The sequence below is a fragment of the Cebus imitator genome, unplaced genomic scaffold, assembly GCF_001604975.1.
Source record: "Cebus imitator isolate Cc_AM_T3 unplaced genomic scaffold, Cebus_imitator-1.0 Scaffold275, whole genome shotgun sequence".
Classification (NCBI taxonomy): domain Eukaryota; kingdom Metazoa; phylum Chordata; class Mammalia; order Primates; family Cebidae; genus Cebus; species Cebus imitator.
The window spans coordinates 330,723-343,950 of NW_016107590.1; the positions used below are offsets into that span (position 1 = coordinate 330,723).

The 13,228-nt window shown below is 35.6% G+C and overlaps 1 protein-coding gene across 2 annotated transcripts in view; it reads right to left on the reverse strand.

Moving 5' to 3' along the window:
• Positions 1 to 4,708: 4,708 nt before the first annotated feature.
• SLC12A2 (solute carrier family 12 member 2) overlaps positions 4,709 to 13,228 on the reverse strand; it is a 104,190-nt gene continuing 95,670 nt past the window's right edge. The window contains exons 24-27 of one of the 2 annotated variants that reach the window (XM_017500988.2): positions 11,367 to 11,453; positions 10,175 to 10,310; positions 9,798 to 9,865; positions 4,709 to 7,860 (exon numbers count right to left, since the gene is read on the reverse strand). In XM_017500988.2, coding sequence (XP_017356477.1) covers positions 7,725 to 7,860; positions 9,798 to 9,865; positions 10,175 to 10,310; positions 11,367 to 11,453 — 427 coding nt within the window. In that variant the 3' untranslated portion in view covers positions 4,709 to 7,724. The remainder of the gene's footprint in view (positions 7,861 to 9,797; positions 9,866 to 10,174; positions 10,311 to 11,366; positions 11,454 to 13,228) is intronic. The other variant, XM_017500989.2, reaches the window with a different exon arrangement.

The following is a 13,228-nucleotide window of genomic DNA, read 5'->3' on the forward strand; positions in this document are numbered from 1 at the left end:
TTAAGAAGGCAAGGACAATTAAAATACTCCAGAAATTCCATTTGTCCTGAAGAAAAAAGTGGTATGAGGGAGATAAACCTGTCATTTCTGCCAGTGGTGTTGGCTCCCTCATTGTGAGATACCTAGTATTTACTATCTGTAATATTTGAACAACATTGTCCTAACTGCAAGCCAGCTGTTTCAGCTGGTACACAACTTAAGAAATGATGAAAGGAAAAGCTAACTGTGTGAGACTCACTGAGAAACAGAACTGTGTGGTTTGGGAGTGATAAGTGATTTTCGAGTGCAATACTGACTTCTCGTGATGACTTTAGAATGTGACTTTGCCTAAATTGCAATTCCACAGGAGGCATTATGACCATCATAAAGTATTGGGGCAGGAAAGAGAATCTCTGCCAGATTACTGCAGCCAGTAAACTGAGAATTAGAAAATAGGCTGTGTTAGTACTAAGAGAAAACAAAACGAACAAAACAAAAAACCAAAAGCAAGTTCAGAGTAAGGAGCAGACTTCCAGGGCTGCTGGAGGTGCTACCAGTCCTACAATGCCGAGTCAGATCAACAAGTAGCTGGCTAGTCACTGGTGTTGCCACAGACACGTCCAGCCTGGCAACAAGCTTCTGAGGCTTCCCTAAAGTATTCCTCAAACCCCTGGGCCTACAGCAAGCATGGGGCCCCCAGAATGGGAATCCTTACACACAGCCATGGGAGACAATGGGTAAGATGATGATCACCGAGCAGAGCCCGGGGAAGCAGTGACTCACCATGGAACCAACTTTAAGGCCAGGGCTTCCTCTTCTCCCCATTTCCAAATGAGTGTTCTTACAGTAACTCTATTTTCTCTCCACAACTCTATGTAGGAGGGGAGCAGTCCAGCTGAGTAGTTATGAGCACAGGGATCAGTGACATTTACTGAATCTGGACCCTGGCTTTGTATTGTGACCTGGCTTCACTCTTGTTATCGCATCTAGGAAAAGGGGATTACAGAATCTACCTCACAGTTGTGAGGATTAAATGAGGCAAAACATCACCAGTACACAGAGGCTTTCAATAAACATCAGTCACTGTAAGGCATATTATGGGTAAAAATATCATTTGGCCAATCATAGGTTGCTGGATCATGAGGAGCCACATCTGGATTTCATCATAAATATTCTGGACTAAGGTAAGTCCCTATAACTAGAGACTCCAAAGGAGGCAGATGACTTGGATTTTCTGTTTTTTAGTTAAATGTGGGCCAGCACTATTATTTAGGGCAATCCCAGGAGTATCTATTGGTTTGGTTTTCCCAACTTCCCTCTAAATTTTTTAGATATGTGTTCTCATTGCTGCCCAGGCTTGAGTGCAGTGGCAGAATCATAGCTCATTGCAGCCTTTAATTTCTGGGCTCAAGTGATCCTCCCACCTCAGCTCCTGTGGCTAGGACTACAGAAGTGTGCCACCATGCCCAGGGTTAATTTTCTGTAGATACAGGGTCTCACTATGTTGCCAAGGCCGGTATGGAACTCCTGATCCAGCAATCCTCCTACCTCAGCCTCACAAAGTAGTGAGATTCCAGGCATGAGCCATCATGCCTGGCCTCCTTTATTTTCCAATAACAAAATATTTTTAATGGAGAATCTACTTCATGCCAAGTGGGCACAAAATTCATGCCTAATTCATGGCATGGCTGAATTGAGGGGATCACATTTCCCAAACGGAGCCCACAGGGACCCTTCCCTAGTCTTTTCTGCCAAAGCTTATTAGGAGACACCACCTTTTTACTGCAGTTGTTAAGCAACCAGGACTGAGTATGGTTTTCTCAGAAGCCACAGAGCACATTACATGGTGACAGTCTATGTGAAGAATCAAGCTTAGAAAGAAGGAAAGATGAGCCCTAGACACTGTTCACGTCCCTGCTTCCTCTCACTGAAGTCCCTGAGTTAAGCTGCCTTCTGTTTCCTTTTTCTGTTAGCCTCCTTTGGGTTCTATTCTTGCCACTGACAAAGACCTAAAATAAAAGGGAAACTGAGGAATTTGGAAAGGAGATAATCATTTGAATTTACAACTGGTGTTAAGGGGAGATGGAAATACATGTATACCATGAAAGGAAGGACAAAAGGAAGCGTAAAGAAGGCAGGGTTATATTGAGAAGTAGCCTATATAAAGAATTTCACTTAGAACAGAGATTATGTGACAGGCGTAAAGTATGTTTTAACAAGCCCTGCCATTGATTCTGAGGCACACTAAAGCTTGAGAACCACTGTTCTAATCAACGTTTCAATACATAATACATCTGTGCTTCCTTACCAATTTTCTGAAAAAACTCAAGTGTGAAATTTATGTCAATAATACTAAACTCACCGGTGCATGGACAGTAAGCAAAGGATCATCTTTACTGATGGAAAGACCACAGAGAAAACAGACTACCTGAACGATGTAGGTTATTATAGCTCTGAGACTGGCACCACGTAGCTAACAAATGTTGGCTGTGTCAACAGATTTCAAAATTCAAAAGAAACTTCCATTCTTCACAGTTCACTGTTTCCCAAAAGGAAATGTGACACTAAGACTTAAAGGCACATATTTTGCAATTCATAAACCTCTTCTTGGAGCATAATTTTCCATCTCACTGCCACCAGCCACCTCCTTCCCAAATTGTCCTTGTCATCATCTAAATTTCTTAAATAGTAACATTTCTTAGGAACTCAGAGGAGTCTTCATGGCTTAAACAAAAATGCTGTAAACTTAAAAATAACCTGTGACTTTTTGGTTATTCAAATAAACGCCTACAGATTGCTCCTTTTCTGTGACTCCTTGAAAAATGGCTCAAATGAGGCTTAAGTTAGAATGTAAAAGAGCACACGTAGTATCTTCTAGTAGTTATACACCTTTATGTGTACCTTATATAAATAAATATGAACACTGCCTACTTACTTTTAAAACTGTCTTTTTTGGTATATCTTAGTGATATGATAGCTAGATATAAAATCACCCTATACATTGCTTCCTTTCTTCAGACTAAGTTAACTCTTCCAGGATGAAATCTCCAAAATTCTCTACCTCAAAAGCTTTGGCAGTATTCTAACAAAATTCTGACGGGTATTTACTCAGGTTTCTGCATTCAATACCCATGGATCCTGACCCTGTTTTGTGGATCAAAAAAGTAAGCTTATTTTCATTTGTAGCTGTGGGTGGAATATACTGGTAATTTGTATTTATATCCTAGAAAAGTGGAACAAGGATGTGTGTTAATAGTACACTCTCATTATGGGGAATGAGTTCCTGATCTGAGGACAGCAGCCACAAGGAAGGCTGCACAGCAGGAGGGGACAAATGAAGAAGCATTTACATTTTCCCTAATAGTTTCAAACTTTTACCTTGTCTAAAACAAAATTAAATGGTACATTCAAGGGGAAAAAAATGGGCTGAGGTTCTTAATGCTATCATTTAATAGACTATGTTAAATGCCCATCACATAGGTAAAATAGGTCCATGACCATTGCCACCAGATTCCATAAAGGACAATGAGACTTAGATCCTTAGGTATTTGAGTACTCTACCAAAAAAGTACGTTAAGTTGGTTAACCCATCAACACACTCCATTTATTATCTGAACTAGATAAAGTAGTACTCTCTGTCGAGCATATCCTAGAACTTGTACCATCTTTACCCCAAAAGTTAAATATTAAACTACCATCTATTTCCTCTGACCCTACAAACTTCCCATAGGCACATAAACAGGGAAGCATATCAAATGTATTTATCTTTTTTTCCTGGTGAACGAACAACAAAAACCTGCTGGCTCAAAGATGAATGGTGTTCCTGTTGTAAAACCTATTGTATGGTCTGATATTAGAAAATGTCACAAACGTAATTGCCTTTAAATTCTCTTTTAGCTTTCTGAATAAGCGAGTAAACTGGCCTCAATAGTGACTTGAGAATAAGAAAGACAACAAATAAAAAAAATGGATATTTACAATTTGTTTCAAACCTCTTAAGGCAGCCTGTAGCCAATCTATATTTTTAACTATAATTTGCATTACCTTAACACACATTTGCTGGGCAGACAGGGGTGAGTACTTTGGAAATGGACCAATCTATCCCAACCATCTTATCTTATGGATCAACCAGCAGTGAATGCATAATGAGGAAATTCCTGGAGATGAAAGACCTGGGCTCTGGACTAACATCCTTCCTTGATTTGCCCCACGACCTTGGAAAACTCCCTAAACTGCTCCAAGCTGCTTTCTCAAGGTAAAAGAGATAAATAATTGTCCTGCATATATATCACACCTACAGTAATGTTCAAATGAGAAAGTGAAAATGCTTTCTAAAACTTCAAATGAGCTTAGACAAAAATCTTTGGAAGGAAAGAAACATTATATTTAGGGACAATGAATCCCTTTTAATCTTCTAGTTTCCTCATGCACAAATGAGATTGGCCCAAAGATAAAACAGAATCAGAAATGCCAGGTCACTTAAAAAAGAAAAACCATAATATGCCACATCTAGATGGTTCAGGTCATACTGTCAATATGAACAGTGATTATTCCAAAGACTTAAGGATAATGAATGATTTCAAACAACTTTTTGAGGGCATGAATAGTAAGGTAGAAGCTATTTAAAAAATTCAGACACAAATGAAGTAACAGTTATCTAAATGAGACGAAAACCACAAAGTTAGCAAAGACTTACAAAACAGATAAATACTTAAGAATGGACATTGAATAGTTTTAATGAATCCACTTCCTTTATTGCAGTAACCTCTGTACAAAGCAGCAACTGCAATACTCAAGGTTAAAACATTAGAAAAGCATTTGTGTGACAGTTATAGTACAGTATTATCAAAATATTACATTTTCAAACTTAGCAGATAATCATCCACCAGAGCTCAAATCTTTAAATTATTTCCATAGTCTTAAAAAATATGTAATGTCAGAAAGCATATAAAAAGAATGCAAAAGGAAACCTAAAATACAAATGAAATAATGTAACAAATAAATATTTGATTTCAGTAACTGTTAATAATCAGCTTAACACCACCATTCTCTCTAAACTTATTTCTTACTTATAGGAATAATGAACTGTCAAATGCAATGGCATAATTATTTACCTCCAAGCTATCACCAATGATTAGAACTAAAAAACATTTGGCATAAAAATCAAAATTCAGCATAAAGCTATTTTTAGCTTCAACACTAGCTAGTGTCTCTAAAAATTGTTGAAATTTATCAGAGTACTGTAACAACCTTGAAAATTTTTGACCTGGTGTCTAGTGTTAAGTGAAAGTAATGTATATTTTTTTTAAGTGAAAAGCTTCTTACATTATTTCACAGACAGTATTACCCACCCCACATTATGCATATGTAGATATATTTTATGTACTTTATACACACATGTATGACGCATGACATTTGGTTCCTGTAGTACAGATTACAATGTTGTTTTCCTGAATGGGAAAAACTTAAGAAAAAAAAAGGTAAGTGTACCTGTGCACATTTCAAGATAGCAGCACTCAGTCCATGCCCTATTACCCATTTTAAAAGTTCACACATATTGTTTACTGAATAATATAATATTTCTACTGTCTTTCCCCCCAAACATTGCAAAACCTGCAGTGTTTTAAAACAATGCTGAGTTATAATGTAGAAATTTGTTTTTAGAAAATCAGTTACTTCATTTTCTTAATATTCTGAATTCAAGTTATCAGAGCTCTATACTTAGCTCATACTCATGCAGCAAAAATGCTGCACACCATTGAAAATAATAATAATAATGTTATAGATGTCTATTCAAGATTCATGAAAACCATGGGTGTGGTGGCTCACACCTGTAATCCCAGCACTTTTGAAGGCCGAGATGGGTGGATCACAAGGTCAAGAGATCAAGACCATCCTGGCCAAAACAGTGAAACCCCGTCCCTACTTAAAATACAAAAATCAGCTGGGTGTGTTGGCATGTGCCTGTAGTCCCAGCTACTTGAAAGGCTGAAACAGGAGAATCACTTGAACCCGGAAGGTGGAGGTTGAAGTGAGCCGAGATCGCGCCACTGCACTCCAGCCTGGCAACAGAGATTCTGTCTCAAAAATAGATTCATGAAAACCTGCATATATCCTCTACCACTGAAACATATATCAATTAACCCACTTAACAGTACTTCAGGTGAAGTATTCTCCATTTTCTAACCAGATAACTGTGTGAAATTACAGAATGCCCTTTAAATGATCGCCTTTGTTCTATGAAACCTATAACTGTTAATCTGATTTTGAACTTATGTTTACTAAAACAAAAGGTTTGCCTAATGAATCTTGATTATTTTAAAATGCAAAATACCAGCAACATAAATTTCATTATATATACACATGTGCATCTGTGTATGCATATAATATACACACACACATATACAAATATGTAGACATAAATCCCTTGAAATGTTTTCAGGAAATCCTTCCTTGAATAATAAATGAAAAACTTCACATTAATAATTTTATATAAAGCTTTTAGTAACAGTACATATGCACTGTCAAAATTGTACTAGTAGACTATGATGTCAAAACAGACATTTCAAAAGCACAAACTGGCAGTTTTTCTCAGCACAAAAGTTTTAAAGTATTAAGAATGGATTAAATTTTAATGTTCGAATAATATGTTCAAACCTGAGTGTATTAAGACTAAGTGTACTTGACAATTGAATGAATTAAGCCTAAAAACATTTCTCTAAGAAACCAGTGGTCCATTTAACCATTTGATGAAACATTATTTTAATGACTTGTAAAGGATAGTACAGTATACTGAAATTCCACTTAGTGTTTATTGAAATATTCTATTAAATGACATTGCTTTGTCTAAATTTCCTCCAGAAAAATCTTTTAGTATTTCTTAAAAGTCCCTCAGATTTGAGGGAAATTCTAAATTAGGACAGTTTTCTCTCCAAATAAATATGAATGATCTTGAGTATTTTTTTTTTAAAGAATGACGTGATTCTCAGCATGGCATACAGAAATTAAGTATGGGATAAATCTTCAATCTTCCCTAAGGTTTCAATAAATAACAACAGCCAATCGGAGGGGTTAAAAAGGTATTTGGGGGCCTTTTTGTTCATAGCTCTATATTTACAAATACTCATATTAACCTTACCGTGGGGTCACTTTTGGTTACCATCTCCCCTTCCCCATTTTTCATTGATCTGCCCTAATTCTCACCTTTAATATCTAACAGATACGTTTACAAAAGTAACAAAAGACATACAGTACCCAACATTAAATGATCAATGAAAGAAGAAAAGCAGTGTTCATTTTGTTTTAAAGTGGAAGAGACTAGAAATAAAAACAATAGTTGAAGGCAAAGTTTGACATTCTATAAATTTATAAAAGAGGATATATGGATGAAATTTGGTTAATTTCAAAAGGCACCTCGAGGCTAAAGGCTTTTTGTACTCCTTTCATCAATCAAAAAGTAACACGCTTTTATTGCTATTCAAGTAGCAAAGGAAAACTCTACTCACAAACTTCAGTTCAATAGAGAAGAATCACCATTCATTAAGACTGAGATATGAAATTTGACTAAAGCTGAAGTCTCCATACACATATCAATGGAGCAACTTTCCTGTGTGCTTTCAAATTAATGAAATCGTGAAAGAAAAGTCACCATTTGCCATTGTGATGTTAATGTGTCACTGAAGATTTCAGTTACTACACTAGGCACTGAAGTACCATTCTGGAGGGTTGTCCACTGTATAGAACATTTATGAATAGAAGGTAAGGACACTCTGATGATTCCCACGAACTAGGAGGATTGGTGGTAGGTCCTTAGATAGAGCTTCTAACCATGCCATGTAGAGTGCACTAGACACAGCACCTTTCCGTGCAACTGGGAGACTCCTGGTATCAAAAGGAGAGAGAAAAAAAAATCTGAGCAACACATTTACAAAATAAAATGTAGCAAAGTTTATAAAGTAGATTATAGTAACTAGAAATTACTATAACCACAGAATATTTCTGAGTGAAGGAGAATTCTGCATATAGAATAAACAACTACAGTTGTGTTCCTTAGCAATGGACACACATTTCTTAGAACTTATTGTTAGGCAATTTTGCCCTTGTGAAAACATCAGGGGAGTACTTACACAAACCTAGATCATATAGCCTACTACACATCTAGGCTATGACACAGCCTGTTGCTCCTAGGCTACAAACCTGTACAATATGTGACTGTACTGAATACCACAGGCAACTGTAACATGATGGTAAGCATTTGTATATCTAAATATAGAAAAGTTACAGTAAAAATATGTTTTTTCATTTTTTTTTAGAGAGATGGGGTCTCAATACATTGCCCAAGCTGGACTCAAAATTCCACGGCTCAAGCAATCCTCCCACCTTAGCCTCCGAAGTAGCCAAGACTACAGGTGCACACCACCATGCCCAGCTTAACATATAGTATTATAATATTATGGTACCACCATCATACATGTGGATACACAAGACTCTAATCTTTCAACAAAAGACTTTTAAAAATTTGTTCATAAGAACAGTAAATAAGTATTTCTATAAACCAGAGTACATTCGGTATCTAATACTAAGTCCTAGATTTCCCCTTCTTCAATAAGTATAGAATTCTTTTAGGTGAAAGGTATGTTTAGTATCAAAATTTAAAAAACAGAAGCTATATATGGATAAATGTAATTTTTATATTCTCTTATCTCAGTTTTAATTTTTTTGAGACGGAGTATCCCACTGTCACCCAGGCTGGAGTACAGTGGCACGATCTCCACTCACTGCAACCTCTGCCTCCCAGGTTCAAGCGATTCCCCTGCCTCAGCCTCCCAAGTAGTTGGGATTACAGGCGCCTGCCACCAGGCCTGGCAATTTTTTGTATTTTTAGTAGAGACAGGGTCTCACTATGTTGGCAGGCTGGTCCTAAACTCCTGATCTCATGATTCACCCACCTCAGCCTCCCAAAGTGCTGGGATTACAGGTGTGAGCCACCACGCCTGGCCTCAGTTTTAATTTCTATTTATGAATGGTAGTAGCAGTGACCAGTTCCTGTATAAAGTTTTTATCTAAATTTCAATGTTGTAATGTCTCTTCCATTACAGGTATTTCATTATCATCAGCAAAACTTGAAAGTTTCTGATATGCAATTAAATGTTTGTTGTTAAACTAACAATCTTTTGGTACTTTTTTCATTATTTGACTCTTTGTGTGTGGGGGGGGAGGCCTGAGCTTTCCTATCTAAGGACACAGGCTCCAGAACTGAGAAAATGTGGGTTCAAAGAATATCTAGTGTTGTTTATTAGAGGAAAAGCCAAAGTAGACATTCAGCATCTGTATTTAACTCAAAGGCAATGTGTCTGTATGTAAAAATCTGTGTGGGGGAAACATAAGAATGGGAATACAGATAGAAATCACTATTCAAATTTAATCTTCCAAATAACTTTTTTGGGGTTATTTTCAAGAGGAAGCTGTCTGGGGTACAAATTTTAACATAGGATCCTCCTATCCCATACATGCTTAATGGCTATGCTGTAGTGTTCACCAAGACAAGGAATTTTGAAAAGGTGAGAAGAAGGACAAACAAAAGGTTCCAATATAACCTATCATGATAAAAAAATTACTTGGGATTCATATAAGCTTAAAGTTTTTGTCTGTCTTTCTCCACATGCTTAAAGCATAGTATATTTTTACAAGTTTGTTTTTCCCTCCTGATAACCACTAAGTCAATATGGGTGTTACATAGATATGTAGTTGGAATAGAAATTAATTCAAAGCATATTATCATAAATTAGCAAGAAAATCTTTATAAAGATATTACTTACATGACAATAATATTAGCTGTGCTTGAATGTTCCTTTAATAATTCATTTAACCTGATCTGCCGGTATGTCTGTAACAAAACAGTTGGAAAGTCATTCCTAGACCCTATGGAAATTAGAATTTAGCATGGTCCATAAAACTACAAGGAATTAAAAAGAAACTCAAATGAATTTTAGTGTAATAAAAATATCTGTTCTCTATTTTTTAAAAATGCTTTCCGCTAATCTCATATAAATCTAATTTAAGGTAGAGTTCATTTATACAACTGACCCCTCCCATATCAAATTGAAGTTCTTAGGTTTTAGGTCGGAAGTATTTTTAAAAATTAAAAATTATACTATAAAAGATTAATGACAAGGAAGCAGAAGAGAGAGAATACCTTGGTCTTATAAAGTTCAAGCTCATTATCCGTTATTCTCCATGGTTCATCTTCTTTCATTTTATCTGCAATATCTTGCTCTTTATCATCTTCATGAAGTCTGTATGGCTCAATCATTTCCTCAAAACCTACAATACTTTAAAAACAGAGAGAATACTGACAACTAATCTTATTTTAAGTTACGTAACAGCAGAATCTTAAATACTAAATTATAACTTACAAAGTTAGTGCCTCTCATTTATTATGCTCCTCTCCATACCCCAACAATAATAATCATTTTGGCAATTTACTTTGAAAACAGCAATTTCTAGTGTCTCAAACTGAAAATTAGAACCTATTTGGACCATATAGATTCTGCATCCCTAATTTAAAATCCAAAATGCGTCAAACCAATATGATGGAAATGCTCACTGGAGCATTCTGAATTTCTGAATTTTGGATTAGGGATGCTAAACCAGCATGTATAATGAAAATATTTCAAAATAAAAATAATCTGAAATCTGAAACACTTGTGGTTGGTCTCAAGCATTTGGGATTAAAAATCTCCAACCTGTAATAAAATTGCACTTTTAACTGCTAAAGCTGATCTCCTTGTATCTAACCTCTCCCACTATGGCCATTTTCTCTCAACCTAAGTAAATTTTACCATAGTACCCAAAACGATCCCTTTGAGCAGTAAGTCAAATTGTGTTACTCCTCTGCTCAAAACACCCAAAGGTTTTCCCAGTTATCAATGAATTAAAGTAGTGTAAAAAAAAATGTACTAGAACATTTTGAAGGGGAAAGGACACTAAAAATTTAAGAAAATGCAAAATTAATTTCTACATCCAAATATACTTAACAGTAAAATAACACGAATGGCATTCTAATCCTCTATGAACATGAAAAACATATTTTCAGTATCAAATCTAGTATGAAGCAACTGGTATACACTGTTTTACAATAGAAGCAACCTCACCCTGATAACAACCTTACAAACTGTAAAGCTATAACTCAAATCCTCTCTGAATATTGAAAACTCTTTAGATTTTGTTTAATATCTGCTACATGCACGCCAACTATCAATACAAGATTTTTAAAATACTGACTTCACATGTTTAATAGCAGGAAAAAAAATCTCTGGGTAATTAAGTTGAATCTGTGTCTGAGTATGCCATCTATAAAAGGATCAGAAATTTGTAGAGTAACTTACTTTTCTTTCTTTGGTTTGGTATTGATATCTCCTAGGACCATAATATCAGAGAAGTCTATCCGGAACTTGCTAAGCAAAGTAGCCATTCTACAACAAGAATAAATAGCATTAAGATACAAGTATTTTTATTCAGAATCCATATATCTGAAAAGCATGATTTATAAAAAAAAGTCAGTCTATCATGTGCCATAACAATGTCCATTTGAATTAATTTACACCATTCATTCACAAAGTAGGCTTAAATTCACTGAGTAGAGACTACTGTTACATTCTTTTACTTTCTCTGAATCTCTCCTTTGTACTGAGTAATGGACAAAGAAAGACATTAATAATGAGATTTAAATGGCAGCTGATGTTTCTTAAGTTAATTTTAATCAAATTACACTGATAAGTACATAGATTTCAATAAAAACTAGTAGACTAGTTTTGGATTATTTTTGGATTATTCTTTCATCCAAGAAGATTTATTTTTGGATTACTTCTTTTTGGATTATTCTTTCATCCAAGAAAAATGGTTATCTCAGGGCCCAAATATAACCTATGGGCCATACTGAAGATATAGCTGATGGCAGAGTAAGTTCATAGCATCATGGGGGAGGAGGGAGCTGGGATAGGACATAGAAAAGCAGCATCAACAAGCCTGAATTTTCAGTAAATACCTTTCTGAAGCCATAGTTGACAATGAAACATTGGTGGCAACAACAGAAAAGTTGAAGTGCACATACACACAAAAAGCAATTAGCAAAATGCAATTTTACTTGTAATAAAAAATGTTTTTAAACTGAATTTTGGATTAGGGATGAGAAAACAGATGTGCTACAGGTTGAACTATTAAATTTATTACTAGTATTTCTTGCATAATTCACTATTTGAAATGAATAAACACCTCGTTGAATTTGAGGATCTATCTACTAAGTGCCTATTATAAAATACGCTAAACATTACAGGGCCCACCAAACTCAAATTTAAGAAAATAATACCAGCCAGAATGTGATGAGTGGTAGGCATCAAGTATATTGTGATTCTGGAAAGAAACACAACTAAATCGGTGGGGAGGTAAGTGGGGAAAAACAGGGAAGGCACTATGAAGAACTGAGCTGGATTTTAAAGAATGCAGTAAACAGATAAAAGGAGAGGCAACTGAAGAGCTATTTACAGTAGAGAAAAGAGAGTAGGTAAAAGAGTAAAAAGCCTGAAGTCACATGCATGTTTAGGGCAAATGGAAAAGTGTACTGAAGTATAAAGCATACTGGGGGAAATAGAAGAAAATTAATGAGAAGACAGGTTGTCAAGGGCCTTGACTGCTACATTATAACAATTAGATTTTCTATGGCAGGTAGCAAAGAAGTTGTTAAAGTATTTTGGGTAGAGCAATGATATGGTCAAAACTCTGCTTTCTGAAAATAAAACTGGGTTTCAATGCTTCTAAGTACCCATGTCTTACCTTTGATCCATAATGTATACAATATACACATTAGGTCAAAGGTTATGCACGTTATGTACTCTGTACAATATATTCATTATAGGTCAAAGATAAAACAAGGGTATTTAGTAAGCAGGTGAGAAATAACTGAAACAAACGAGAATTGTGACAGTACAGACAAAAGGAATACGATGGATGACAACGGCATCCTGCATTTTGTTGTCCGGAAGTCTACAACATAATGTACCGCATATATAAATATGTAATGTTTGTGCACTTTCCCCCTTGATTAAAAGAAAAACGTTGCTTAGCATTTTAATGTAACAAGCATTCAAGAAGGACCTTCTAAAATGCTAACATGTTAAAAAAATTACATCTAGGTAAAATTAAGTATCTACTAAACATGAACACTAAAGAGAACAGGTTATATTTAACTAAA